Source organism: Ovis aries, chromosome 1 (assembly GCF_016772045.2).
Source record: "Ovis aries strain OAR_USU_Benz2616 breed Rambouillet chromosome 1, ARS-UI_Ramb_v3.0, whole genome shotgun sequence".
Lineage (NCBI taxonomy): Eukaryota > Metazoa > Chordata > Mammalia > Artiodactyla > Bovidae > Ovis > Ovis aries.
In genome coordinates, this window is record NC_056054.1 from 188,093,419 (window position 1) to 188,118,790 (window position 25,372).

At 51.5% G+C, this 25,372-nt stretch overlaps 1 protein-coding gene across 3 annotated transcripts in view; it reads right to left on the reverse strand.

The window, feature by feature from the left end:
• Nucleotides 1–929: 929 nt before the first annotated feature.
• The window catches only part of SEMA5B (semaphorin 5B), a 132,976-nt gene continuing 108,533 nt past the window's right edge, over nt 930–25,372 (reverse strand). Inside the window, exons 5-22 of one of the 3 annotated variants that reach the window (XM_060418594.1) lie at nt 20,046–20,108; nt 19,580–19,678; nt 18,924–19,137; nt 17,978–18,263; nt 15,544–15,679; nt 14,160–14,367; nt 13,833–14,040; nt 6,814–6,931; nt 6,485–6,666; nt 5,320–5,463; nt 4,968–5,121; nt 4,608–4,908; nt 4,128–4,346; nt 3,530–3,700; nt 3,278–3,427; nt 2,902–2,946; nt 2,264–2,469; nt 930–2,027 (exon numbers count right to left, since the gene is read on the reverse strand). In XM_060418594.1, the coding sequence (XP_060274577.1) occupies nt 1,869–2,027; nt 2,264–2,469; nt 2,902–2,946; nt 3,278–3,427; nt 3,530–3,700; nt 4,128–4,346; nt 4,608–4,908; nt 4,968–5,121; nt 5,320–5,463; nt 6,485–6,666; nt 6,814–6,931; nt 13,833–14,040; nt 14,160–14,367; nt 15,544–15,679; nt 17,978–18,263; nt 18,924–19,137; nt 19,580–19,678; nt 20,046–20,108 (3,063 nt within the window). In that variant the 3' untranslated portion in view covers nt 930–1,868. The remainder of the gene's footprint in view (nt 2,028–2,263; nt 2,470–2,901; nt 2,947–3,277; nt 3,428–3,529; nt 3,701–4,127; nt 4,347–4,607; nt 4,909–4,967; nt 5,122–5,319; nt 5,464–6,484; nt 6,667–6,813; nt 6,932–13,832; nt 14,041–14,159; nt 14,368–15,543; nt 15,680–17,977; nt 18,264–18,923; nt 19,138–19,579; nt 19,679–20,045; nt 20,109–25,372) is intronic. The other 2 variants (XM_042232252.2, XM_042232260.2) reach the window with 2 other exon arrangements.

Genomic DNA, 25,372 nt, shown 5'->3' on the forward strand with positions numbered 1-25,372 from the left:
ATATGAGTGACCCCTGTGAAGCAGGCACCCTGGGCCCTGGAACACTCTTGAGCTTCCCTGTCTCTACAAAGTCCAAGGGAATCCAAAGCCCCAAGATCTAGCACAGACCCCTACAAGCTCTGCATTCACAGGGTGAGCAGGAATCCCCAGAAATGCTCGTATGTCCCCTGAGCTCTGACTGGGCTCCGCCTCAGCCTGAGACCACTGCTGTTGCCCTTGTCCCGGTGAGCACAAAGTTCTCCAAGACACACGGGCCCGGAATGCTCTTTTCTTCCTCCCCCTCTCCTCCCCAAGACTCTCTGCCTCCTCTTTCCCCAGGATCTCACACTTTACAGCCTATCCTACAAGTAGATTTTGCTGGGAATCCTGTAAGAATTGATCCAGCCAATTAAGTTAGGAAATTGCTCTCTAAATTTATCATGTCCATCAGTCTCATCCAAAATGGAAGCACTGATTTCCTGGGCTGAGACTTTGAGGCTATTTTGATTTAATCCAGCAAAAACTACAGCAGGCTTCCCCCACCTCACAGGCTTACTCATTTCTCAGTCAATTTTGATTTATTAAACTCAGCAGTGTAAATACCTCATAAAATACCCCTTATTAATACTCCCCTGTGGGACTCAGATATTTCCACTGTGGAGCCTGATAGTGCTGCTAAGGGAACAGGCAGGCATTTCCTGTTGTACTGCCTTGAGTTTTCTGTGTCCCTACTTGTGAATTTGTTTATCTGTAACCTCTTTTCCAACAAGGGTTTAGGGCAACATGTGTGTGGAGATTTATTCACAAATGGCAAGTTATCCTCTATTAAAGTCAAACTCTACCTGGGTCATCTGCCCCACCATGAGAAGACCATCTGTCACCCCAGTGCATTACCCTAATTGATCAGACGATGCCAAGAAGAGCCCACAAACATATGCACAAAGACAACGTTACATTTGGAGACTGGGTATCATCTTTAATTAATCATGCCACAGCCTAACATCCTTTTTGCTGCTGTAGCAGATTGTGATTGTGTGTGTACGTGTGTGTATGTTCCTGAACAGATGAGGGGCCAGCACAGACTCCCAAGCAGGTCTCAGCCAACAGCTACATCGAGCAGCAACTGGAAGGCAGTCTCCAGAGCAGCATGGGGGCTGGACTCCCGCCTTCCTTGCTCCTGGGCTACCATTCGTGCACTCTGAAGGAAAGGCTGAGGGATGTGTCAGCCCAGATTAAAGGACTTCTCAGCAAAGATCAGCCTCCAGCCCCTAGTCCCCACTGCCTCTGACCGGAGGGACGTCCCTGGGCCATGTTCAGACTGCTAGGAGAAGGTGGACAGCCTGGGCCAGCCTTGGTCCCCATGTCATACTGGGGCAGCACCACGATGGCCCAGCCCTGGGCAGAGAATCCAGAACTATTAGGGCCATTAGATTAGTTTCTTTCCAAGATAATCGGGATGCGCCCCAGGCCCTTCCTGGGGCCAGCCAGAGAGGGGCAGACTCAGCCCATGAGAGCCACACAGGCCATCATTTCCAGCCCAAACCTAAGAGCCTGCCTTCCTGATGCCTCACGCTCCAATTCCCTCACACGCCTAGCAGGTCCACAGCCCAGACATGGCAGGGGAGATCAGCACGATGGTGGGTTGCAAGCAGGCCATGAGAGACCTGGGCTGAGCCAGAACTGCAGCCACGTGCCAGCCTGAAGCCAGCCCTCTCCCCCATGGTCACTGCCAGCCAGAGCTCTCTGAAGCCGGATGGGACCCCCGCAAGGCAAGGCAGCAAGTTCCTGGCCTACTGCAGAGGGAGAACACCAAACTGGCTCCACCGTCCCATCGCCACCTGCTCTGTGCCTTTGGAAGGCAAGGAGCCCAAGTCCCCAGGACAGTGATATCAGCTGTTGGGGAAGCACCGTTGTCCAGGTGAGGCCTCAGGCCGGAAGCTGTGTTTGTTCAGTGGGCTTGGGTAGTAGGTGGTCGTGTACACATTGGTCTGCTGCAATGGGTAAAAGTTGGCTCTGTCATCAGGGATCAGGTTATTCTTGTTCAGGGTCTGTGGGAGAAGGAAGGAACCAGAGAGGAAAGGGTGAAAAGGAGAGATGGGGCAAGGGAACAGGCCAGGGCAAGGAAGTTGGGAGCCCATCGATGAGAGAACATTCTGGCTGTTGACACAGTGTTCTATTTATAATACCACTGCCCCCTCTGAGAGCCCATCCCAGTGATGCCCAGCTTAGGGCCAGGACCCCTGCACCCTTCACCTAGCCCCTGCTTCTACAGGAGGGCTCCCACCTTGAATTCCATGGGTGTGTACTTCTCATTCTTGGGGGTGCCCCCACCCTTGTAGTGCAGGTGGTTGGGGGTGGCGGGATGGACGAGCGTGGACTCCTGGGACTGGTGCTGGCAATGTTGGCAGGACAGGTACACCACCAAGGTCAGCAGCCCAGAGCCCAGGAAGCAGGAGATACCTGTGGCCACCAGGTGGATGAGACTGAACCCTGGGAGAGCAAGAGGCCAGAAGTAAGGAAAGGGCCACTGTGAAGACCCCCCACCAACTGCCTTCTGAGAGGAGGCTCTGAGACATAAAGGGCTTTCAGGCCAGAGCTATCAGAAACAAGAGGGCTGAGTGGCCTTTTCAGCAGGGACCTGTCTCACAGGACCACCTGTGGCTTGGGTCAGAGGCAGCCAGTGGTGTAGAGTTGCGTGACTCCTCTTGAATACAGACTAGACAACCACTTCTTAGTTGGCGGACAAGGGCGGAACTGCCTGGACTCCCCTACATATGGTCTAAAGCAGTGCAAGACCTCAACAAGGTCTGCATGTCTAGAGCAAGAAGTAGACTCCAGATTTTGGAGTAGGTGGGCCTCCTCCTTGTAGGGGTGGTGGTGGGCAGAAATGCAGCGTTGTGAGCTGGGGCAGGTTCCTTTTACCTCCACAGCTGGTGGCCTCATCTACACTGGAGGCAGGCAGGATCACTGCACAAAGACAAGCAGAGTGGGTGTCAGAGGCAGGGAGGGGAGGGGATGGGCTCTTAGGGCTCAGTATGTCTCTCTCAAAGGACCCCTGGGTCAGCAGTAACCTGTGGGACTGGGACTGGCGACTTTCACTCCCCTTTGTCTCCCCCCGAACCTCACCTCTAAGAAGGGTTGGCCCATCCACTAGATGAGAAGGGACAAAGGCCCGAAGTGTGTGGACGTCCCACTCTGGTGTTTCATCCCGCAACCCCCAAAATAGTTCAGAAGGGGAAGGAAGTTGGGGACTCAGAGCAGAAAGGGTGGGTGTGAAGGTGCTGGCTAGAAGACCCACCGGGAATCTCGCTGTAAGGGCAGGGGCGGCTCTGGCTGCTGTTTCCAGAACAAGTGCTGGGCCCAGGGACCAGCTCCTCACAGTGCCTGTCGCGGCTTTGCACTCCGTCCTCGGTGCATGCACTCCACTCAGACCACGGTGACCAGCCTTCTGTGGGTTGTAGGTTGGGATGAAGTTAACTCCTCAGATCTCATAGTGGGGATGGCCAGGCTCCAAAGTTGCTCCCCAGATCCTGCTAGACACACTCAGTACCTGGGCAGGCCTGTGTGGCACACAGCGCCTCCTCCGTGTGCAGCCCGAGACAAATGTCCTCGCCGGGGGAAGGCGCTGGGCTGGTACAGGAACGGGTGCGTTGGTAGTGGCCGCCACCGCAGGAGGCAGAGCACGGGGACCAAGCGGTCCAGCAAGACCAGGCACCCCTCACTGCAAGGCATGGGGTGTGTGAAGGGGGCCGCGGGTGCAGGCAGGGCCCAAGGCAGTCTTTTCCCCATCCCAGGTCACTCTGCCCAGGCCACCCCACCCCTACAGCCCACTGTGAGGGAGTGCCCCCTTCCCTCAGGGGAGGCACGGGAAATGCAGGCTGCAGAGAAGACCCCCCAAACCAACTCCATGTCAAATTAAGCACCTTCTCCGGCTAACCCATTAGGGAAGAGAAAACAGCAGCACAGAGGGTGAGGAAATGCCTGGTCCCTGGGAGTCGCTGCTGTGTCCATTTTCAGGAGCCAAAGAAATTGCTCTGGGGCCCCGTGTGCAGAGTGGGCGGGGAGGAGTGGTCTCCACGCTTGAGCAGATGCCTGGGAGTTCCCTGGGCGAGAGGTTCCCTGGGCAAGATTCCTTGGTGGAGGGTTACCTGGACAAGCGTGCGGGTTGCAGTCCTGATACTCGGCGGCGTCACCCACGCAGGGCAGGCCACCGTTGCGGGGCTCGGGGTTCGTGCATGTTCTCTTGCGGACGCGGAAACCCAGCTCACAGTCCCGGGAGCAGGAGGACCATGGGCCCCAGGCGGCCCAGCCCCCGCTCACCATGAGCGGGGAGGTGCCCCCGCTGCGCAGGAGATCCTCTACCAGGGCTGGAGGAACAGAGGGGGCTGACTTTAGCAAAAATGTTAAGTCGCTTCAGTCGTGGAGTAGGCTGCCATGCCCTTCAGGGAATCTTCCCAACCCAGGGATCGAACCAGCATCTCTTACGTCTCCTGCATTGGCAGGCATGTACTTTACCACTAGCGCCACCTAAGCCTTCTCCCAAACCACAACCCTTCCCCGCCCACGCGTCCCCCAGCTCTCACTTCACCTCCCCCTACTTCCCTGCCCCCATCGCCCTGGGGCTGTACCGTCAGTGTCGCAGGCTCCGGAGCCGTCTGCCGGGCAAGTTCTGGTTTCCATTCTCCTCCGGCCAAACTGCAGCCCGTGGGGATCCGGCAGCGGCGCGCGGCAAGTGAAGCGGAAGCGCTGCTCCTGCCGCGCCCCGCCCTGGGTCACGTTCACCGGCAGCCACGGCGTCCACGGCGTGTTGCGCCGCACTTCGGGGCAGGCCTCGGGGTTGCACGTCTTGAACTCCTTCGGGGTGAGATCCGGTGCTGTTTCACAAGCATGCAGACCCTGGCCTGCCCCTGCGCTCCGATCCCGCCCCGTCTGCCCTACCCTGGGCTGCGGGTCCAAGCATCCCGCGCCCGCCCCCGCCTCGGCCGGACCCTCACCACGCCGCAGCCCGGGCAGGAGTTGCCGTTCTCACAGGTCCGGCGGCGCGACTGCACGCCGCCCCCACAGTTGCTGCTGCACTTGCTCCAGGAGCCCCAGGATGCCCAGAAGATGGGCACCGGGCAAGGCGTGTTTTCGTTACAGAACCTGAGGTGCAGAACGGGAGGAGTCATTACTCCTCCTTTTCCTATGAGAGGTCACTGGGATTGTGAGACTTGGGAAAATTGGGAAAACGAGGGTCCATTGGATCACCCGGAGAATCCAGACCACCTTCTGGGGGGCCCGGGAAGTCGGGGACCTCGGGGATGGCTTGTCGCGGAAACCTCCAGCCACACCCTAGCTCACCGCTCCTCCCGACTCTTGCCCACGCAGATGCGGCCCCCGTGGCGCGGCGCAGGGTTGCTGCAGCTCCGCTGGCGGACCTGGAATCCGATCCCACAGGAGGTGCTGCACAGGGCCCAAGACGACCACGGTGTCCATGCCCCGTTCCTGGTGGGGCCAGAGGGGGCAGAGACAATGACCCTCTGAGTCCTAGCCTCGCCCATCTAATAACATCTGCATAGATGAGTTTTGTATTGTTGTCAGGACGTGCCATTCACGGGAAATACAATAGCTCCTAACCAAACCATCTCAGGAATGACGTACTCCTGCATTCATTTGTTCATTCCTCGAACATAGATCGAGGCCTTCTTCTAGACATCAGGCTGTCCTCATGGTTAGAGCACAGAGACAGGACATGGCCTCTACTTGCAGGGACAAAGGACATCTTCTCTAGAGAAGCAGTCCTTTCCCATCTGAAGCCTTTGTTTCAGCCTTGTTGGCTGGCAGACCTTACAAATTGTGGTTCTGCAACTAACTGGCTTTTTTTTAAGGCTGGGCGATTTATCGAAATCTTCTGTGTTTCATCATGCTCTTACCTTTAAAGTAAGGATACTGATTGTATCCTACTCCATGAGGGTGTTGTGATGGTTAAGTTAATAAATGGATATAAAATTATTTTAAGAGTGTCTGGAGTTATGGATTATTTATTTTAACCACTTTAGGGAGTCCCCAGGTAATAGGTGGCTCTCTCTCCCTCTCTCTACGTATATATATGTAGAGAGAGAGACTCATTTAACCCTCCCAACAATCTTCAGGGAGGGCACTGTAACCCCCATTTAGAGAAGCTCAGAGTGATAGGTGGCTACCGCCATCCCATGCTGTCCTTCCAGTTGGGGACTGCAAGGCTTATTGAGGCTATAGATCGTCTGGGAGTGACTCCCATGCCTATCCAGACTTCCTCTTTGTGTGCAAAGCACCACCAGGCAGACACTTCTCTCCCGCTGGCGTGGAAACTCTCCCAGTGCTCGTTTCCTGCCTCGGACCTCAGCCACCTGTCCAGTCTCCTACACAGCCCTGAAGTAATTTCTGTTCCTTAGTGCAAACACCTGGCTGGGATGATGCCCCATTTGCTCCATTCCCCTTACTCCATCCCAAGGCCACCGTGGGCAAGCCCTGTATCCTCACATACCTGGAGCAGTTGGCAATGTGAATGGCTGGCCCCAGGCACTCGAGGCCCCCACAGCGGGGTCGAGGGGAGTCACAGGCTCGGGACCGACACAAGCAAGAGCCTGAGTTGTCCCCATCCAAGTGCTCACATGGTTGCCACGGTGACCATGGGCCAAAGCCCCCATCCCGAGTCACATTTCGCACCTGTGGACACACAGTGGGAGCAGGACCCTGTCACCCAAGGCAGGGGCAGGGAAGACACAAGGTCCTAGGGCTGTGGGGACACTGATGGACAGTTGGCCTGAATTCGGGGGAAGAGGTCCCTGGTAGGGGCTACAAAAGGGTGCTCACAGGACATGCTGTGATGTTCTGGGTCCAGAGGCTCATGTTGGAGCTGTCCTCGAGAGTGCTGCAACGCTGCTGCTTTCCATCCCAGCCGCAGTACGGGTCCCGTGCCCCCAGGCAGGCCCTGCCAGACAGAGGTCCGGAGCCTCAAGCCCACTGGACTCCCACCCTCGTCTGCATCCCAAGAATATGCCTGGACACTCCTCTCTGGACACCCCTCTCATCCAGGTGTCTTCCACAATAGTAACTAAGTTCCTTGGCTACTTACTGTATGCCAGGCATCATTTCAAGCACTTTACAAGTGTGAATTAACTCAATGCAACAACTCAGTGAGGAAGGTACTGTTAATATCCCCATGTTATATGGAGGAAAACCAGAGCTAACCCTGGACTCACACTCTTACCCTCCAGAGCCTGCACACTTAACCAAGAAACTACTGAGTCTGAGTACTTGCCTGAGTCAGGGGTTCCACACTGCACATCTAGGGCCACAGGCGAAGATGTGGTGAGCAGAAACCCAAAGAGGCAGTACCTCCCTGCCAGACGCTATGATTATAGTGATGGAAAGGACCTTACAGATGATCTGAATCAGTGGTTCTCAACCCTGGCTGCACATCAGAATCACTAAAGGAGCTTTTTGAAAAGTACTGATAGTTGGGCCCATCCCAGACTCCCAGAATCTCTGAGTGGGTGGTAGGGGGTTTAAAAGCTTGTGGATGATTCTAGTGGGACCCAGGTTGGGAATTGTGGACATCCATAATACAACCTTTTTGTTAAACAGAGGAAGAAACAGTCACAGAGAAGGGAAGAGGTATTTCCCGAAGATCACACAAATTTTACGTGACCGAGCTGGGGTTAGAATCTAGGCACCCCCTACCACCACCACCACCACCACACTCTTCCCCTTGCGCTTCTGCGTCCCTGCTGGAGGCTGCATCTGACTTCACACACCCATGGGCCCATGCCTTAAAGCATAGATGCAGGGGACATAATCCAGGGTCACCTGGACATCCACACGCTTGTGCTGCTCAGTGGCAGGGCCCAGAGTCCAGTGCACTAACATCATAACTGGGATGGGGCAGGGGTCACATCCCAGGTCCCCCTTCCCAGGCAGGCTGATCTCGTCGATCTGCAGTAAGCCAGGAGAGGAATGGTTCACACACCGATGCACGCCTCAAAGCCCCCACTTCTCACATCCTAGGCTCCTCTCTTTCCTTTCTCCTTCTGACTTAGTCATTGTATCCTCTATAGTTTTTAACAACAAAAAACTGTATCTTTACCAATAAGACTTCAAGGAGGGAGGAAAAGAGTATGGGAATTAGGGAATCAGGATGTGCTATCCATTGCTAAGTAAACACAATCTCAGCTTCTGAAGCCTGAAGGAAGTTCCCTCCAACACCCAGAGAGCCCACCACTAATCTCAGGGGATACCCTGGGTCCCTTCTGCCTTTCTTTCCCCAACTTCCACTCCCTCTGACAAGGCTTGGCTGCTCCACGGCAGTGGGCCTGCTCTGGACAATCTAGGAGCACACTGAGAGTGGAGCAGAAATCGGAGGGTAGAAAGCAGAAGAGGCTTGGGGTGAAGGAGGTGCCGCATGGCAGAGGGTGGGGGAGCCCACGCCACGACCTGAGTCTGCAGAGGGATTTTCCGTCGGCCAAAGGCTGCCTGGCACTGAAGGGACACACAACGGAGTCAAGGGGCTGCCCCTTTTCGTGTCTCTAGGATAGAATCTTTTCTCTTGAAGCTTCAGGGAAAATCACCTGTCAGGGGAGTTCTTTATTTTCGGTGAGTTCAGTAGGCCATATCAGGCTCCAAAGAGAAAAGAAGTTATATGAAGACCTTATAAAGAAGAGAGTGGGGCTCCTCTCCTCGCCAGAGGAGATCAAAGACAGTGCTGTCTCTTGCTCCAGTAACTTATGGCCTCATATAAGTGAGACAATGCCTGGGGTTTCAGTGACTGCCAGCCTCGATGATTGCCAGTAAGCACACCATGGCCCACCTGGAAATCCAGAATGCTCATCTGTTGCTATGTTGCTACGTTTCCACTTTGTTCTCTCAAGGACAATTTGTGTAAATTATACAATGTACAGGTGCTCATGTTTTCATTCAGGATCAATGGTTTGGTCTGGGGGTGTTTCACCAGCAAATGAGTCAAACTAGACGTCATGGGACTAAATACAATATATGTGCAAAAGTAGTCCCAGCAACTGGTGCTTTTGAGGTTCTGCTTACCCGCTGATGTTTGGGCCAAATTTGCTGTGAGCAGATTCAGTCAATCAGAACTCAGTAAAGCCCATTCCTGAGTGTATTTGCCTCAGCTCTCAGAAATGGGTATCAAACTCAAGAAGCACTGACATGGTACTGCACAAACAGTACAGATTAAATAATAAAAAGAGAACTAGCCATGACTAGTGATTAATAATATGATTCTACCCATCAAAAACAATCATATGCTAGAAGAGAGAATGGATAAGAGTAGAAAATTTGAATTGATTTATACAAGGTAAAAACAGAAGATTCTGGAGGAACGCAGTTTGCCTCATGCTACTTCTTTCATCTAGGGTCTAACCAGTTCTAGAACAGTTGTTCCCAGTCTTGAGTACAAATTAGAATCTCCTGGGGATTTTTTAAAACAGCTTAAGCAAACAAAACAAAACCCCTCCTATTTCTGGGCTTTCAGGACTGGAGTAAGCCCAGGCACTGGCGTCTTTGAAATATTCCTCAGGTGATTATAATGAATAAGAGCCTTTAGAATTGCTGTTCCAGGGCCACTTTTGTCAGGGTTCCCAAGTCAAGAGATGAGGTATCCTGTATTTCTAACCCATGACAGGATAAAGAGCAAAGAAACACCCAGAGTAGATGCTGGCCCCAGCCCCTCAGTCAGGATCCCTCACCCTCAGCCTCTCCTACACTCAGTACTCCCAGAGAAGAAAGGAGAGCAGATTCTCCACGGACACATCTGCCCTGCCCTGGCCCAGGTTGCCCGAGGGGATCTGCGAGACTCCCCTGGCACCAGCGCCTGAGCTCTTTGCTTGTCCACATTTGCTGCTTTTGACCAAAGGCCACTTCAAAGCTTCCAGAGCAGAGAATGTCCTTAAGAAAATTAAAGCTCCAAGCAGAGGAGAGTTAAAGTGTGTCTCTGATGGCAGGAATGGGTGGCAGTTAAGAGTTTCTTTCATAAAGTTAGCCCTCAGACCAATAATATATCACCATGTCTTTTTTACTGCAGTGTCTCAAGCAGTCATTACAAAAGGGAACAGGTTCATTCCATGGGCTCAGAAGTAGGACAAAGATGGATGGTGGAATTTACAAGGAGGCCGATTCCAACACCGTGTAGCCATAGTTTCACAATGGGAGCTGTCCACGGTGGAGCTTGGGAGCAAGTGGTCATTACTTAAAATGGCAGTGGAGGGAGCCCAGACCCTCTGCCAGGGAGGGAGGTTGGGATAAGCTGGCAAGACAGGCCCCTCACTCCAGGGTGGCATGAAGGAGGAAGGGGGCTGTTCTTCAGGCATAAAACACTGCTTTGTAGAGCTAGTCAGCATTCATTCCCTTTGCTCCTTCTCCTGTGAGCCCTGGTCTCCCTGTGGTCAGCTCAGTGTCCTGGTCATGCCCCATGGGGCTGAAGTTTGCCTGAGTGAAAGGAGGGATCTAGAGACAAGTCCCTGGATTCTGGACAGAGGAGGGGCCCTGAAGGGGCCTCTGCTTACCTGTCCTCAGCTTCTTGCCAGCTTTGGAAGAAATGAGGAAAAAGGAAAGAAATGCCTATCGTGGCACACAGTAGAACCCTGGGACAAACTGCCTCGCTCCAGCACACATTCTGATACAGTGTGATGGGCAGGTGGCTCCCAGACTCCCAGAGTGCACAGCCTGCTGGCGGCACGGGCTTACTCTGTTCATCCTGTTAACTTCTCATTAACGAGACTGCACGTTTTACATCCACCTGCAGCAGTACAGTAGAGTTTCTACTGTACACACCAAGGCCTCTTATCAGAAGTATTAGATTCCGAACTGACCTCTGTCTATCTTTCTGTCCCACCTGGCCACGCTCCGTGACCTCCCTGCCCCCCGTCTGCAGCACCACGTGCATGGGGAAGCAACTGGCACCATCCTTCCTTTCATCCACTGCAGCCCCCATTACATCATATCTGGCCCAGAGCCACAGCAGCTCACCCTGGCCAACCATCTGCCCTGCGACAAAGCTACTCGCCACTGACTGCTTGATCTTTGTAAAACACCTATTCACACTGCCCATCACTCTACTCCCCTGCTCAAAGACCACTTTAGTGTCCCCAGTCACAGAATTCAAGTCAAAATCCTCCCTTGGCATTCTTAGCTGGCCTCAATCCACTTTCCAGTCCCACTCCTCTCCTGCACCAACCTCCTCTCAAGGCCAAATAATCAATCAACTTCAGGATCAGTCATGTGTGGAAGGCCACTTTGTGCATGGGGCTGAGTGTGGCTCCCCTGGTGGAGTATAGAAAATACTGGGACACTGGCTTTACCTTCGAGGATTTACATCCCCTTAAAGAATAGGGTACATGTGAAAAGTTTAATAATGACACAAGAGTTAAAGAAGACAAGATATGAGGGAAACACCATGATTCATTGCCAAGCAGTGCTGTCTGTATTCAATGTCACAGATGCTGAGACTCCAGAGAGCCCAGGAGGCTGATGGCCCCTAAATGCATTTGCAGAGATAAAAAAAGGAACTAGGACACTAGTTACCAATGATGACTCACTTGCTGGACTAGGTACTTCGTGAGCATTATTCCCAATCCTTACAGTTTGTTTGCCAAAATTAAATAGCATGCGTCTTAAGTCACTTCCCTGGTGGCTCAGATGGTAAAGCGTCTGCCTGCAATGAGGGAGACCCAGGCTCAATTCCTGGGTTGGGCAGATCCCCTGGAGAAGGAAATGGCAATCCACTCCAGTATTCTTGCCTGGAAAATCCCATGGATGGAGGAGCCTGGTGTCCATGTGGTCGCAAAGAGTCAGACACGACTGAGAGACTTCACATAAGTCACTTCAGTAGTGTCTGACTCTTTGCAACCCTATGGACATAAAATGGGTCCTTGACCTGCAGGAATAATTATCGAGGTGTGTTTGGTGCTTGAACTCCGAACAGTATACTCTTACATACTTTATCCAGCTGATTCTCCAGTACCTCCTGGAGCTGATTTTGTACATGTTAGAGGTGGGAAAGGCAATGGCAACCCACTCCAGTACTCTTGCCTGGAAAATCCCATGGACAGAGGAGCCTGGTAGGCTGCAGTCCATGAGGTCGTGAAGAGTCGGACACGACTGAGCGACTTCCCTTTCATTTTTCAATTTCATGCATTGGAGAAGGCAATGGCAACCCACTCCAGTGTTCTTGCCTGAAGAATCCCAGGGACGGGGGAGCCTAGTGGGCTGCCGTCTATGGGGTCACACAGAGTCGGACACGACTGAAGCAACTTAGCAGCAGTAGCAGCAGAGGTGGGAAAACTGAATGCCTGAAGATCTGTTCAGCTGTTATGGCCTAAAATGTATCTCCCCAAATTCATGCATCTAAGTCCTATCCCCTGGTATCTCAGTGTGTGTTAGTTGCTTCAGTCATGTCTAAATCTTTGCGACCCAATGGACTGTATCTTGTCAGACTCCTCTTTACATGGGAGTCTCCAGGCAAGAATACTAGAGTGGAAAATTAAATTGCTTCATCACAATTTCCCCCTATTTTCCCACTGAGAAAGCCAAAGTTCAAAAGGTTCAGTAACTTGCTCAAGATCATACAGCTGGTGGAGCCCCAGGTGTATCCAATTCCACCACTCAAGCCCCTTGCAGTATACCCCCGTCTCTGCCCACACGTCAGTCAGATTAACATCAAGGCTTCTCTCACCAACCAGAGCCCTAAGAGAAATGAGTGTTCCAGGCCTTGTTTCATCTGGCCTCCCTCTTCTCACGCCGACAGCCTGCAAAGAACTCTGAGTGCGGGAGGGCTTAGCATGTTTGGTGCTTTGCTGATGGAGCCCTGCATTAGGACTGAGGGAAGTTTGGGCGTTTGCCCACTGCCTTCCACTCCCAGCCCACCCCCAACCCCACCCCCTGTCAACCCATGACCTTCCAGCCTCCTCTCCGGTCCTCCAGGCCCATCCTCAGTTCCTAGCACCCTCCACCAGGACTGGACAACAACCATTGGCAGCAGGCATGCCATTTGTCTCCCAAATCTTGAGAACAGATGGGCACAGCCAGGAGGTCCCTGTGTTGCAAAGGCCACAGGAGCCCACGGGGCCTTGGCTATACCAGCTGCAGGCAATTTTTTATTATCTCCATAATGGGGGAGGGGGGGCAGCTCAGGGTAGCCTCCGGTGGTTAGGAGTCTGAGATACATCTGTGTTTGGCTTTGGGACAGGTTTTGTTTCCCCCTTAAATGCCAGTGTCGTTATCAAATTTGTGGATCCACTAGAAGCTAAGGTTTGGAGAACCGATGGCAGAAGCAGCCGGGAGGTCGGGTCTCCACCTGGCTCCTCACCTCCACCCTACCCACGCCAGATCTCTCTGCCTCTTCTAAGTGGGGAAGTTAGAAGGGCAAGCTTGGGGAGCATAGCCTCCCATCTGCCCTCACATCTGGGTAGTAAGTGCTGTGGTTTCAAAGATAAAGGCCCCTCTCTGAACTGAAGGGACTGAGAGTAAATCGGCTGGAGATGGCCGCCAGGCCTTCACTACGGGCTTGACAACAGGGATAGCAAGCCACCACCTTGTGCTCAACACATCCTCCTCCTAGGGAGAGTGATAAGTGGTTTGCGCAGATTATCCCAACCAGCCTTCACAAAAACCCTGCAAAGATTTATGAGGAGGAAACCGGGGCTCAGAGAAGTGACTTGTCCAAAGGCACACATTCCGTGACTGCGTCAGGATGCCACCCCAGGGGGACCTTGACTCCTAAGCTCCATCTGTTGGATCTCCAGTTCCCAGGGAGATCGACAGAGATCGGCGCTGCGAATCCGGCTCGCCAGCCCGCCCGCCGCGGCGCGGTGCCCACTCACCCCTGGCTGCGGTAGGCGGCGCACCTCTCCAGCGGGACGCGCAGCACGCCATCGCTCAGCCCCACGAAGAGCGCGCGGGCGCTGTGCACGATGCGCAGGCTGCGCAGTGGCTCCCGGCGCCCGGGGGGCAGCACGTGCAGCTCCTCCAGGTAGCAACCGCGGAGGCTGCGGCTCGTCGTGGACAGTGCCTTCAGGATGGTGCCCGACTCTGAAGGGACCAGATCAGGGTGGCCTTGAACCTCAGGGTGGCCCCGGAACCTCGCAGCCCAGTCGCCCACCCCTCCACCCCCTCCCACCCGGAGCACCGGCGGGGCGGGGCGGCCTCACCCGTGCCGATGTAGAGCACGTGGTAGAGCGTATCCTTGGCCTGCACAAGGTCCACCACGAGGTGTGAGAAGCGCACGCTGTCTTGGGTGACGCAAGGCTCCGGTGTCACGGGCTGCACAGCCTCACTCATCAGGAACAGGCGCTGTGCGTCCTGCAGGCTGCGCTCCGTCAGGTTCTCGTTGGGGCCCACCTCCGGCAGGGTGCCGCACTGCGGCGGGGAGCCGGTCACACGTGCCCAGCCGCCGGGCTGCCATGATCCCGGGTCCCCTCCTTCTTCCTCCCTACCCAGTCCCTGATTCTCCAGCCCCTGCTCCCCACCCCCAACATCCCCGCTAGGGGTCCTGCACTCTCTTCCAGGAAGATACCTCATCTGTGGGAACTAAGGGACAGTAAAGCTTGGAAAATGGGGGAGGAGGGATGTACCAGGAGTGGAGAGGGCAGGGAGATGAAAAGGGGGCTTGATTATCCAAAAGCTGATCATATGAGTGTAGATAACAAGTGTCCTGTTATTTTATGCTGTCTCGGTCAGTGCACTCCTCACCCCGCCACGTTGGGCCAAGCTCTGCCTTCCCTCTCCCGCGTCCCTCTCATCTCAAGGTTCTTACCCCTTCTAAACCAAAGCTGGAGGGCAACTGTCATTTACTGAGCATGTCAGGTGCGTATCATTCTAGGGATCCTGGTCAGGTGCATGTCAACCCTCCAACGAATCTATGAGGTTGGTGGTATTATCCCAATGTGCCAGATCAGGGTAAAGGGACTCAAGGAGGTTGAGTGACTTGCCTAAGGTCACACATAGAGAGGGCTAGATCTGGGTCAGGACTGTATGACTGAAAAGCCTGAGGTCTTTCCCTGCTCCGTTCTGTCCCCTGGGCAGGAAGTTGGACGGATATGAAAGTCAACCATCTGTATTTTTCTTTGTCCTGTGGCTCTTCCCGCTTCTCCATCACACACTGGGGATGCTCATACCACCCTGTCTAGGCTCTGACCAGTCCTGGTACTCAGAGACCTTCTGGGCATCACTACCCATGCTGGGTAGACTGAGAACAAACTCCTGGCCAGACAGCTTGTGAGTGTGCCCCACACCCCCACTCCCCCATACTGAGGAGGGCTGAGGTCCGACCTCCCTCCCTGTCAGGAGGTGAGGGGTCACATTTAGAGATGGCTCAGAGCAGGCTGCCTTGCTCTGCATCCCATCCACTCTTCCTTTCTCTCTCCAGTCTTGAGGTTTCCACCCTCTTAGGGAACCCCTGCAGACCCCACAGATGGGCATAGACCAGCAGGGACACATTTGGCAGTTACACTAAGTAGTTGGGCATCAGCTTGTGGCTGATAGTCTGGGGCAGGGTGGTATGTGATGCGAGGGAAAGGGGAGGAGAAGCAGTACCTGGAAATTGGGGATGGGGTTGGCGATGGGGAGCCAGGCAGCCCTGGGGTTCTCCTGGTAGCGAAACGGGCCATTAAAAGCCTGGGAGATGGCACTGAGATTGAAGGCGCAGACAGCAGACGCAGCGATGCTGTTTCTGAAAGGCAAGAGATGGCGGGATGCTGCCTTCTCTGGAGGTCTCGGCACCCTCCCCTAAATCCAACCTCCAGCTGTCAAGTCAGTGTGGCACAGCTCCAAGGCTTACTGAGCACCTAGGTGAGTCTGGGGCCTTCTGTATCACGGGGATCTCAGAGAAGGAGGAGACATGGTCCTTACGCTCTGGAAACCCCCCAGGAAAAAAGGAGCCATGGATGAGAAAAACTGGTGGATCCTTCTGTGCTTCTCTTCCCCTTCCTTTATTCAGTGGGAGGGCAAACAAAGTCAGTGGTTTTCAAACATATTAGTTCATGGTCCACCATACATTTTATATGACAACTCAGTATGACACACACATACTATAGACATACACATTTGCAATGCGTTTTCATGAAACAACGTATCACCTTACTAAATACATTATCCTCTGGTTTTTTTCCAGTCAATTCTGTTTTATTATTTTACTAAAAAAATAAAAGCAACAACCTGGTTACCAAACCAGTGTTCTATGCTGCAGCTCAACACCTGCAGCCAGATGACCTCTCAGATCCCTTTCATTCATAGAAACAAATGTTTCTCTGAGTCTGATGTGGACAGTTTGGAGAGAGGATACCAGTACACCAAATGTTACCAGGCTGTTCTCTGCACTCAGTCCCTCTCCCGAATATGTGCGTTTCACCACCACCACCCTCCCCACACCCCCCCGCCACCTGGTCGCAGCCCCCACTCTCTTCCAGGACACCACACTGTTCCTGCAGTAAGTCCAGTTTCCTCTAATCCATCCTGCATGCGGGAACTGGAGTGACTTGCCAAATGCACATCTGAGCTAGCCCTTGTCCTGCTTCAAACCCTCCAATAACTTCTCCTTACTCTTAGGATATAGATCAATACCCTTAAAGCAGTCTACAAGGCCCTCCTGTCTATAATCCGCCCATGCCTGCCCTTCAGCCAACTCTCGTGTCTTTCTGCTCCTCACCCACCAGGTTCCTGCCACACAGATCTCTCAGTTCCTCACACATTTTTCCCCACCTTGAAACTTTGTGCATATTGTTGCCTCAGGCTGGAATGCTCCTGTCCCTTCGTTAATTCCCAGCCATCCTGTAGATATCACTTCCTACAGGAAGCGTTCCCTGATTATCACCCCTCCATAGTGATCATAGCTTCTCTGCACACTGCCCTTTCCCTCTGGAGATTTTCTTGCAGTTAAAACTGGGCATTTAATAACAACCCTCTCGAGAACATAAGCTCCTTATAGGCAGAGTCAGGTCTGCTGTTGCTCGCTGGCCTGTCTCCCACCCTCACCTCCATTTGACAAGAACCTGGGACATGGAGAAGGCGCACAATACATAAACAATTTGTGGTTTAAACTCACATTGCTATTTTCCCCTGATGCCTTACCCGTGACTCCTGCCCTCTGCTCACAGCTGCCTACCTTCTACTGCTGATGGTGGACTGGTCACTAAGCCCCAGCTGTCAGCGCCCGGCTCCCAGCACATGGCTGTGTCACATGTCTGTCCCCTAGCTTGGATGGCTTCTCTGTTCCAGCTTCCCTGCTTTCCCTTCCCCCGTCCATAGCCCATTCTGTGGCTAATCTGGCTCTCATCCAGTCCTGCTAGCTGGGCCCTAAGTAAGCAAACACCACTCTCTGCTTCCTGTATTTCTGATGTCCTTACTGAGAACCCCCCTCAGCATGCTGGACAGCAAATTCATTTCTCCGTCTTTGCTGCCCATTCAGCATTCTCTGTACAAAAGTCACCTGAATGGATCAGCCTATACACAGAAGGAGGCAGTGGAGGACAGACTCATGATCTCAGTGGGGGGTTACCCTTCTAATTCCCAGCCTGTGTTTTCCAGGGCAGTCAGGATTGCGACAAGACTCTGCTGGTTAGATTTAGTGGGATCATGGCGTCCTGAAGTTGGAAGGGTAGAGACCTCTCTGAGCGTCTCCTGTGGGCAGCTGGAGGACCCTCCCAGGGCTGTCACCCCCTCATCAAAGACAGCCTGCTGCACTTTCATCCCCAGCAAGTTCTTCTTTCATGGAGTCACAATCCAGCTCCTTCTATTTTCCTCACATCTGGCCTAGGCCTGCCCGTCGCAGCAACCCAGAACAAGTGCTCACCTCTCAAGAGGCAGTGAGCCACAAAATCCTCAAAGGACCCAGGGCAGAAGGCACAGCCATCCCCATTTTACAGAAAGAGAAACGAAGACAGGGACTTGCCCGAGGCCGCCAGGCTGTGAAGGCAGGTCAGAACTGGTCCCTGACATCCAGGGGAGAGTAGGAGGGAAGGCAGGGACTCACACGTTGGTGGTGAAGACCCCGTAGATGAGGTCCTGCTCGGGCAGGTGGAAGGCGCTCTGCAGCTCGTTGTAGTAGAAGGGGACCTCACCCGGGCGGGAGCAGTTGAGCCGGGCCTTCATGAACGTGGTCCAAGTGTCCTCCAGCAGGAAGCGACCTCCCACATCGTTCTTGCACACGCGGGCCACCCGAGAGTACACGGTGCGTCCACAGTCGTGCTCCACTGCGTTCTCCCGCAGGAAGAAGTATGCAAACAGCCCGATGTCATAGGCTGCAACAAAGTTTGGCTCTGGGGACAGAAGAGGAACAAGGGGTGGGTCAGGCCATGAGGGAGGAAGAAGACAGAGCTGGGAGCACTCGACCACTTCCATTTCCCTAGATGGGCATCCTACAGCCCCCGCCAGCTTGGTGACCTGGGGGCGCTAACCCTGTTCCCACCCCCAACACAAAGTGCAGTTACAATAGTTGACATGTATGACTGAGCACTCACGGTGCTCCAGACACTGCTGTAAGTACTTTATATGGATTAGCCCATTGGATCCTCTTAGCAAGCTATGAGGTACACACTACGATTGTCCCCATATCACAGATCAGACCATTGTGGCACAGAGAAGTCAAGCATTTGCTCAAGGTCACACAGCTCATTAGCAGAGAATCAGGGATTCAACTCCAACGGGCAAGAAACTCCTAATACCATCCCCCAATCTCTTCTTTCCTGTAACCTTTCCTCCTCATCAATTCCTAACTCTCTCTCCCCCCTCATAGTCTGCCCTCCATCTGCTCTGCATCCTCAGGACATCCGTGATTTCATCCAGAGTCCATCTGTGACTTGCTGTGGTCCTTGCGCAAATGTCCGCCCTACCCTGGTTGGGCAGGAAGGAAACTGATGGGGGTCAGGGTGGGCTGGCTGGATTAGAACCAGGGGAGCCCTAGGGCTGGGTCTGCTTACCATTAAGCCACTTGGAGTTATACTGGGCGGTGCGAAGTGGTGGCCGGCTGCCCAGGCTGCGATAGATAGCGGGGTCCCGACCTGAGAAGTCGATGACTGTGGCAGCGTAGAGCTCCCCCTGAGAGGAGATGACGGCAGTGGAGTTGTGGCGTGGGTCATAGGGGCAGCGGGCCACACCATTGATCTTCTCCACCGTCCGGCTGAGGTTCCCCACCTGGGGACAATGGGGAGATGGGGCGATTTTCCTGAGACCCTGGGGCTGCCTGTTCTTTCCCTGGAATTTTGCTTTCTTCTGGGTCCCTGGTCTCTCTGGACCTCTCCTTCCCTCCACCTCCTTCTCATTGCCCCCCACAGTCCCTCTGAGGGAGCAGTCATCATGGAGGGCAGAGGCTGTTCCCAGAGTTAGGACCTTCCAAGGTGAGGTTGAATTTTGATGAACAATGAATAGTTTTTAGCATAAGTATATCCCAAATCTTGCATGGGATATACTTATACCAAAATACTGTCTGTTTTCAATCTGAAATTCGAATCTAACTGGGCATCCTTTTTGTTTTGGTTTATGTGCTGAACTGGCAGCTCCATCCTGAGGCTGTGTGCCTGAGTGAGAGAACCTCTTGGTGTCCCCCTCTGTCTGCCCGACCCCATGCAGCCCCCACCTGTCTGCTGGAGCACACTGGGGAAAAGGCATTGGTCCCACACATGAACACTTTCCGGCCAGTGACAATCAGGACTCGCACGTAGTTCTGACACTCCTCCTGAAGCAAAAAAAGGGAAGCAATAGAGGGACAAGTTCTCCAACTGCAGAGCTAGGTGTCTTTCCCTCACTCCACTGTGCCACAAATATTCTAGAGCATTGCTCTGCCCCAGATGCACCCCACTCCACCGTGGAGGGAGCATCTGTGACTGTCCCCCTCCCCCACCCCTCCCTCCCAGGCCAGCTCTCTGCCTCACCGCCCACTCAGATGCTCAGGCTGCCTTCTTGACTACACCAGGAGCCCCTGGCTCATCCAGGCTGGGTCTCCCATGCAGGTGGCCTCGTGCCCACACAGTCACCCTCTGGCCCCCCCATCATGGGCCTCCTGCCAGCTCCAAGCCAGGCCCCTGCCTACCAAGGCCACCTACCTCGGTCTTCCCTTTGCTCTGGCAGGAGCGGCGTGTGTCCTCATTGGAGGCCCACTCTGTGGCCTGTGGGAGGAGCACACAGACATCACACAGCCATGTCACTCACAGCCAGGGCAGGCAGTGGCCGGGCTGGAGGAGACAGAGAGCTGGGAGATGGCCAGCCATGGCCTGCAGGGTAAGGTTCCTCTCACAACATCCTTGTGGGCCAGCAGGGCTGCCAGACCTCCTTACCCAGAGACATCCTCTTGGCCCAACACCCTCTATACCTGCTCGGGTCGAGGAAGCCTGGAGTAACAACCCCTTTGTCCCCCATCATCCCCATGCGGCTCTGGCCTGGGGCCTCCCCCGCCCTTCCTCCCCCAGGTCAGCTGGGGAGAAGTAAGTGGCCAAGGAGGACCATCAGTTCCACCCCAGGCCCTGAGTAGGAGACAGGAAACATGCCTCAGTTATATACCAGATGTTCCTTAAATGAATGGGAAGCAGAGAGGCTGCCAACCTTAGCTACAGAAGAACAATGTCACCTTCCCACTGCAACCCTGGAAAGTCCTCTATGACTTGCTGCTGGGATGTGGGAGACAGAGACTGGAACCCCCATTCCTGGTTCAAAAGCTATGTGTGCTTTTTTCCTCTTTATCCCACTGTCTCGAGGACCTAGGACTTCCCCTTTTTTGCTTGCTACCCTCCGCCCACCCCTGTGCAGGCAGCTTCCTTGTTTCCCTGTAGCATCGCTCATGCTCTATTGTGGAATGATGTTTGGGGGACACAGCTTCAATTCAGGGCCCCAGAGGACATTTCGTGTTCTCAAGTGCCCTTGGCATGAAGACAGAGCTGTCCCCACCCAGGAGGCCTTCTTCCCCTGCACCTACTCCGCCGGTACTTCCTGAGACCCCTCCCAGCAACTGAAGAGCAACTGGGGAGGAAAGATACCCTTCACATCCAGGCAATGTCAGCCCCGGAGCGTGGTTTGTTACATATTTCTGGGTCACATGTATAAACATGAACTGCCTACCTGTCCTGGGAGAGGGAGCCCTGAACAAGCAGCTCCTCCATCCAAACGAGCAAAAAGAAAAAAAAAAAAATCCACCTGCTTTTAATTGCTAACAGAAGCCTTCTAGGCTTGCGGTCACTGTTTACTGAATTCCCAGGGCCTAGGATGCGGGAGGGGAAGGGGTGGCAGGAGCTAGAGTGGCAGAGCTGTTCTCTGCTGTCCAAAGTCGCAGCCCCAGTGCTCCTGGGCAGAGGGAGAGCTGACTTTGGCAGACCCCAGATTTGGGAGCTGGGTGGCAAGTTTGGTTGTGCCCCCATCAGACTGATGACCAGGCTGGGCTTATTCTGCCATGCCATGCCTGGAGCTCAGGCCTCTGCTCCCAGACTTTCCTTGGAGAAAGGCAAATGACCCCTGGCATCTGGACACAGAGTCATGGGCTTCACCTGGACAGGAACAAGGGAGCCATTGTCATACTCAGCACCCATCAGCTCCCAAACTGAGCCTGATGTGAGAGGAAAGAGGGACGTAAGCAAACTCAGGGCCTCTAGGGGCAGAAAAGCACAAAGACCCACATACACTGCAGATGTCCAGGCCTAAAACTCTGGACATTGGGCCTGTGCTGCAGGGGGGCAGTGTGGACAAAGGGGCCTCACTGGGGCCTTGGGGTCCCTGAGCACAGGGGCATTTCAAAACGGTCAACTTTATTTCTAAGGGGATGGGAATCCCACTGTGAGGGTTGGGGGCTCATGGAGGACAGGTGTGTACAATCAGGTGTTAGACAAAGTCACATGGAGCTGAGCACGGGGACAGAAACTTGACACACCTGTCTCTTCATTTTACAGGTGAGGAAAAGGAAGCTCAGAAAGATTGAACAGTTTTCCCGAGGTCACAAAGCTGGTAAGCAACAACCCCAAGATGCAAACCCAGACAACTGTAACTAAGCTCTTTTTGTTACATCGTGCAGCCTCTCACTGTGAGTAGGTTTCTCAAACCAAAAGTTAGAACATATGGCCTGAAAAGAATATGTATATTTATAATGATTACAGCACAGAACTGGCTTGAGTCATTTTATTTATTTTTATTTTATTTCAAAAATTATTTTTATCAAAGCCATGATGCACAGAGTTGAAAAAGTTAAATAGTCTGAAAAAATAAAAGACTCCAGGAACAACTCCTCTCACACACCAATCCATTTCCCAAGGACAATTATTTTAGACTCTTTAATTTTTCTATATAAAGAAAGATGAGCATGGAAGAATTGATGCTTTTGAACTGTGGTGTTGGAGAAGACTCTTGAGAGTCCCTTGGACTGCAAGGAGATCCAACCAGTCCATCCTAAAGGAGATCAGTCCTGAATACTCATCAGAAGGATTGATGTTGAAGCTGAAACTCCAATACTTTGGCCACCTGATGCAAAGAGCTGACTCATTTGAAAAGACCCTGATGCTGGGAAAGACTGAAGGCAGGAGAAGAAGGGGACGACAGAAGATGAGATGGTTGGATGGCATCACTGACTCAATGGACATGAGTTTGAGTAAACTCCACTCCGGGAGTTGGTGATGGACAGGGAGGCCTGGCATGCTGCAGTCCATGGGGTGGCAAGGAGTTGGTCACGACTGAGTGACTGAACTGAACTGAACTGATTTTTCTATACGTGTTTTTAAAAATCCAATTTCTCAAAAATATGTATCAATCTTAGACTTCATCTTCTGACTTCCTGTTATGGAGGTGAATATTTTTTTTCCACTTACCCATCTCCATTCTCTCCCACCCCTCTCCTCTCCCCGTCCTCCCATTATAATTATGTAATATAAATTATTTAATATTTTAATATATTATGCTTTAAAATCAACACCGTTCTTTATATCACTGTGAAAATTATTCACTGCTACCAACTAGAACCCTAGATTTGACTGAATGTAGGACACCATTGATTGTAATATGAATCATTAAGAAAGAAAACATGCTGGCAAATTCCTTTATTACTTACATTTTTAATGTAAGCTTATTGGAAGTATTTTTACTTAGATATATATTTAATCATACATTAATTTTATGCATACAAAAAAGAAAAATGTAAGCAAAATTTATTCAGTATTTTTAAACCTTCTTTGAATTCAGAGTGTTCATCTCTTCTGAGTCACTTTTCTATTCCATCATCAGTGCTCATTTTTTGTTGTTTTGTTTGCTTGTTTTAGACTATCATTTTATGAACTGCCCAGGAAGCCAATGGTGCAGCAATTCTTCAAGAATATTTCTCTTTGGTTTCCAGAATTTTCTTCCAAGTTATTGCCCCCCCACTTGACAGGTTGGATGCTGGTGCTTTCTTGATCTTATCAGCAGGTTTCCACAGAAGGTCTCTGACAAACCAAGACTCATAGTCCCTCCTCATATGATCCTTAAATGGTTTGTGAACTGAAATGTCAGTGGCTTGCTGTTGCTGGATGAGCACACCAGGAATAATGACCAAGTTCATGCCTGTACAGTTAGAGACAACTCCATCAAGACTGCAGTCTGCCAACGGTGACTGTAAAATGCCTTTGATAGAAAGCTGTGGCCTGATTTCAGACTCAGTAAAATGTGAAAACATATGCCTCTGAGAATCAATGAAATATGCCTATTCTGACAAGGTTTCCATTCTTGACCAACTTTTTGTTTCTCCTGGGCTGATTAGTTGTCTTGATTTTCTTCATTGGCTTGTTTTATAATGTACCTATCACTGAATTTTCCCAAATGTCCAACATTCTCTCTCAATATTATTTGCTAACTGTACACACAAATGGTTCAGATAACCTATTAGTTCCCATTGCCTTCCTCCTGCCCCAGCGTCCTGCCTCCTACCCCAGTATGGACTGGTCCTCCTGTTTGGCTGTTAACCTGGGACTTACCTCCTCTCCTCTCCTGTTTGCTGAATCCCATGTTTCCCTCTTTCTTGAATTATTGGCTTATTTTGGTAGAACACATCTTCAGTATCTTCCTATGAAAAGGAACATGGTAGATCAATTTTTTAAAATTCTTGCATGTCTTATTCATTCTATCTTCATACTTGATTGATTCTTTTGGTATAGAATTCTAAGGTGAAAGTAATTTTCACTCAAAATTTTAAAGACATTTATTTCTCCATTGTCTTCTAGATTCCAGTGTTGCTATTGAGAAGTCTGGTGTAATTCTCAGTCCCCATCTTTTGTAGTGACCTTTTTCTCTTTTGCTTTAGAAAAGAATGCTAGAAACTTTTAGAATCATCTTTTTGATCCCAGTATACTGAAATTCACACTGATGTGCCTTAGTGCTGGTCTCTTTTGGGAACTCAGTCAACCCTTTCAATGTGAAGACTCATCCTCTGTTTTGGCAAATTTTCTTATGTTATTTCATCCTTAATGTCTTCCTTATCTTTTCCTCTGTTCTCTTTTTAGTAACGTTTATTAATCCAATCCACTGTTCGCCCTTGCGCACTGATCCTCTGGGTTTCTGGTATTTATTTCTCTCCTGCTTTTCATTTCTTGTTTTTTGTTGTTGTTCTAATTTCTGAAAGATTTTTCTTCAACTTTATCTTCTAATCCTTCAATTCAATTTTTATTTGCCCAATCACTCTTTAAATTTTCATTTTTGTTTGTTTTATAAACAAAATAATTATATATCTCAGAAAACTCAACTAGTTTCTAAAATTAATTTCAAAAGTGTTTTCTTGTATTTCTTGCATTACCCCTGTTCTTACAGCTTCCTTCATTCTGGTTGCTTGCTTGTTTTTATCTTTCTCCTTGACTTTAGAGGCCTTCCTCAAATGTCTGGTGAGTTTCGGCTGTTTATATTTAGAAATAAATCACTAACCATTTCCCACTGAAAGGAATCAAGCTTTCTTGGAGAAACAGCTAATTCCAGATCTAGGGCAGGAAATGTACAAGGTGAGCCTAGAATATCACTTCATACCAATAGAAAGCAATAAAAAACCACTAGGGTCATAGTGTCATAGGAGTCAACTTGAAGAGGCTCCTTACTGGCAAAAGATGGGATAGTCATGAGAGACACCTGCAATAGGTTGAAACATCCACAATGTTTAAAGCCATGAGTCTGTAGCAAAAACAGTAATACAATATAAAATTCACTAATCATCATTGACAGATATTACAAAGTCTGTTCATTATTTGAAAACTTCTGAATAAATACAGAGTATCAAACATTTATCTTATCTTTCTGTACAACTGTTTCATCAGGTAATCAAACAGTAGATAAGAAGTTTTTCCTTGTAAAAGTAGTCTGGCTAATGCATTGTAACCTAAAGAATTAATAGATCTAGGTAAAAATCATCAATGACTGCTAACACTAAAAAAAAAATACAGAG